General features: G+C 43.1%; 1 protein-coding gene across 1 annotated transcript; it reads right to left on the bottom strand.

The window, feature by feature from the left end:
* Positions 1 to 1,243: 1,243 nt before the first annotated feature.
* Positions 1,244 to 3,043, bottom strand: LOC306939458 (required for meiotic nuclear division protein 1 homolog). Its single transcript, XM_079524045.1, has one exon. It carries the CDS (start codon positions 2,961 to 2,963, stop codon positions 1,653 to 1,655), a length of 1,311 nt encoding a protein of 436 aa, XP_079380171.1. The 5' UTR covers positions 2,964 to 3,043; the 3' UTR covers positions 1,244 to 1,652.
* Between the last annotated feature and the right edge of the window lie 993 nt (positions 3,044 to 4,036).

Raw genomic sequence — 4,036 nt, 5'->3', positions numbered from 1 at the left:
TGGGGCTTTCTCTGGCGTGTCAAGTCATACAGTGGGGCTGCAACAGTAGAATATTTTGTAATGAATTTCTGATAGTATGAGATGAGACCAAATAAAGACTTCACCTGTCTCTTGGTGCGGGGTTGTGGCCATCTGCGGATCTTTTCCACTTTTTTTGTTTGTGGTCTGATGCAGCCGTGGCCCACCGTGTAGCCGAGGTAGTTGGTCTCTGCCAGGCCGAGGCGACACTTTTAGCATTGGCGGCGAGCTCCGCGCTCCACAGCGCCCCCAGGACCTTTTCCGCGTGTACCAGTTGCTGCCGCCAGGTGGCGCTATGGATGACCACGTCGTCTAAATAAGCAGCCGCGTATTCTCGATGGGGCCTGAGAATACGGTCCATTAACCTCTGAAACGTGGCGGGCGTGCCAGACACCCCGAACGGTAGCACTGTATACTGGAAGAGAGTGCCGTCTTCGGCCTGGCACTGATTGTGAGCGGAATTTGCCAATATCCTTTGGTGAGGTCTAGGGTGGACAGATCGGGGGGGTCCTCTCTCTCGTCGGGGGTGCTGTCCGTCCGTGGTTCGTCCGAGCCGCTTTGGCGAGCGGGACAGGCGAGCTTGGGCTGGTCATTCGGGGGGCGCTGCTGTCGTCTCCTACGGCGGCGGCGGGGGCCCGTGGTCCCAGGGGGATTCCAGTATCGGTGGAAGAGGACGCTGTCGGTGCCGAGCAGCATCGGCACGGGTAGGTTCGGGACTACTCCGGCTTCTAGGAGGGCCTCTCCTCGGGGCGTCTGCAAGTGGAATTTGCACAACGGATTGTGGCGAAGGTCTCCATGGACACACATTACCGGTACGAGGTCCGAGGTCCGCTCTCACCAGTGATTGACCTGCCATGTTCCAAGGCCAAACGTTGTGGCAGGAATCAAAAGCAGGAACCCTTTGAGAAATGAGTCCTCTCCCTTTACACTACTGGCGGCTGTGGTACTTGACTGGCGCCCAAATGAAAACAACTTGCCCTCTGTATGTTTGAAGATGTACTGCCTGGGCAGGAGAATAGTCCTCTTTATGTATATGACATTTGTGTTCCTTTTCAATATCTTCAGCGTCCCGATGGAATACACCAGCATAGATTTCAAATAAGTCATGTTTATTAATAATCAGAACACCAAAAATGACGGTAAATTAACAACTACATTACGAACATGTTTTTGAATCATCCTTTACTTTTTTTTTTTTTTTTTTACAGTACTTACATTTTATTGAACCTTCTGTAACATTTCAAAATTGCACCAAAAGATTTAAACTTTTTTTTTATACATTTGAGACCCATTTTGGAAACTGAATGCCAGTGCCTGGCGGGAAATGATTGTACATTATATGACACATTTTATGGCTGGACACATAAATAAAATAAATTCCATAAACTCCAACAACATACAAATACATTCAAGTCCAGTTATTGGATTAGATTTTTAAAAAAGAATAACATTCACATATTCAACTAAAAACAAATGGCAAATAAACAGCTTAAACCTGTACCACACAATTATCTGCATAAAAGTGAAAAATCAGTAGAAAGAAATATTTGTTTTGGTGTGGAAAGGTATGTAAATGAACTTCACAGACATTGAATCATTTCCCATGTCCATCCAGAACACGTGGTGGTAGTCTTTCAGAAGATCACTCTTGCAAGTTCAAACATGACCTCAATGGTGATGAGGATTATAATCATCCACTCTAACCTCACGCCGTGTTTCTCACTGAGATGGTTCCGCATGAGGTCTGCCAGTTCTGTACAATGCTGAAGTTTCTCATTCACAACCTTAACCCTGCGGTTGATACTGAGGAACTGGCACGTCTTATCATAGAGCTGTTCCAAATTCTCTCTGTCCCAATAGAAATCAGGTGTGATGAGCAGGTCGGAGCTCAGGTTTATGCAGTGCCTTAGAGCAAAGAGTTCTCCTATCTTCTGCATGACCTCTACCCGAGACAACTTAACGCTTTTACCAGCCTTCAGCATCTCTGGGATTGATTGAATTGACTCAACAAAGTTATCTACAGAGATCTCCCATATAGCAAGCTTCACTGATAGAGAGAGAGCATTTGAGAAAGCAAACTTCGCCAACACAGCTTCGTCTTGATCCATATCAGCATTCAGGACGAAATTACCACGCTCAAGCTTTGAATTCCCCTCTCCAATTTTGTAGCTTATCTCTTCATTCTCCCAGTGGACCAATGCTACCTCATAGGGCTGGATCTCATGGCGCTCCAATATTCTCATCACTTTCTTTTTCGTTTTTTCTTCAACGTTCCAGAAAACCACTGACCCTTCCCTGAAGAAGAAAATGAGTGCACCGTCATCTGCCTTTGCAGCCATGTCTGTGCTTATCACCAGTGTATTTGAAGCATCTCTAGGCAAATCCACTTCATGAAAACCATGACCCATCAGGTCGTGCCAAAGGGTTGGCAAATGGTACTGATCAGCTGTCGCAAATGCTATAGACTGCATCATATCCTTGTCCTCATCCTGACAAGCCTGATTGGTTCTCGACGGTTGTTTAGTTCGAGGCCCTTTTGGAATCCTTTTTCCAGGGAGCGCAGCCGATTTCAAACTCGATTTTAGAACAGTCTTTGCAAGATCTGTGGAATATAGACACTTCCTTGTAGTCTGCACGCTCTGTGTGCGTTTGAGAAACATCCCAAGGTCAGCCAATAAGGTCCTCCTGTGGAGGCACTGCGACCCATGAAAAGCCTGTGTAACATATCTTGCATAATATTGCCATGGGTTATGAATCTTTAAATAACAGTTCATGGGAAGGGTCACTGATGCCATAGCCAAGGCTGAGGAAGTCCCAGGTTGAGATGCATATTGTTGGTGATACGGTTTAGGTTCTGAAAGACTGGAAATGGCAAACCACCGGATGGATTTCCTCTCCAAAGGCCGTGGAACTCCAACTTTGCACCACAACGTCCGTATAAGCATCTTAAAAGAGACACACCAAGCTTCAGAAACGACAAAACACTTTACTTTGCTTTAAGTTTAAGTTAAATGACTGAATGACATTTCTGTCAGCTTTATTTCCAGGATACACTACTGTGTCTCTTAGTATTAAAAAAGTCCTTTACCACCCCTAGACATATATAAGGATTGTAATAGTTTGTTCTGCTCATACCTGAATATAATGAGTTAGAGTAATCAAGACATGATGATATAAAGCACGTATGACTGTTTCCAGGTCTGCATATGACATAAAATATTTTATTTTAGCTATGTTCCTAATCTGGTGGTAACCACCTAATATGGTGGCCCGCTTGTGCGCACGTGCATGCGTGCGTGTGTGTGTCAGTAAATTATGTATTTAATGTGTAATGTGTAATGCTGAAGTCTGACATCATAGAACTCCATACTTGAACATGATGACTGACTCATGGTGACATCATTGTAACAGAATCATAAATAAAACAAGCAGATAGGTATATAAGCAGCACACTGACATAGGATAAGTTTTTTGTTGATAGAAATGTTCACCGTTCACAAGCTCACAAGCAACAAGCTCACAATGTCATATCCTGAGCTTGTAGATCTGCTATTTTGCAATAGTAAAGTATAAAATATTCAAAGTGGTTGTAGTTTTATATCTAAGCAATATTATGAATGTTATTTATATAGCACCTTTCCAAACATATTGTTAGTGCTTTACAGATGTTATAAACAGCAAACATCACAAACAACAAAACATCAAGACATCAGAAACATTAAACTTGAAAAACAGGCATCAAAGGCATCAAAACAATTGAAAATACAATATTAGCTAAAACACTTGACATACAAATGTGTTTTACTGTTTTTATAAACAAAAATGGATTCCTTCATTGATGTGTCTCATAAAAGGGGATTGATAACTGATAAAGATAAATCATTTCTTACTAGAGATCACCCCATTAGCCTTGTATTCTATGGTGTACCTAAAGTACATAAAGCCATCATAGACCCACCACTTCGGCCCATTGTGTCCTCTATAGGTAGTATAACAGAACCCCTATCCCAATATGTAG

The sequence above is a fragment of the Electrona antarctica genome (genome assembly GCF_951216825.1).
Source record: "Electrona antarctica genome assembly, chromosome: 2".
NCBI lineage: Eukaryota > Metazoa > Chordata > Actinopteri > Myctophiformes > Myctophidae > Electrona > Electrona antarctica.
This window is presented reverse-complemented; position numbering and strand designations above follow the sequence as displayed.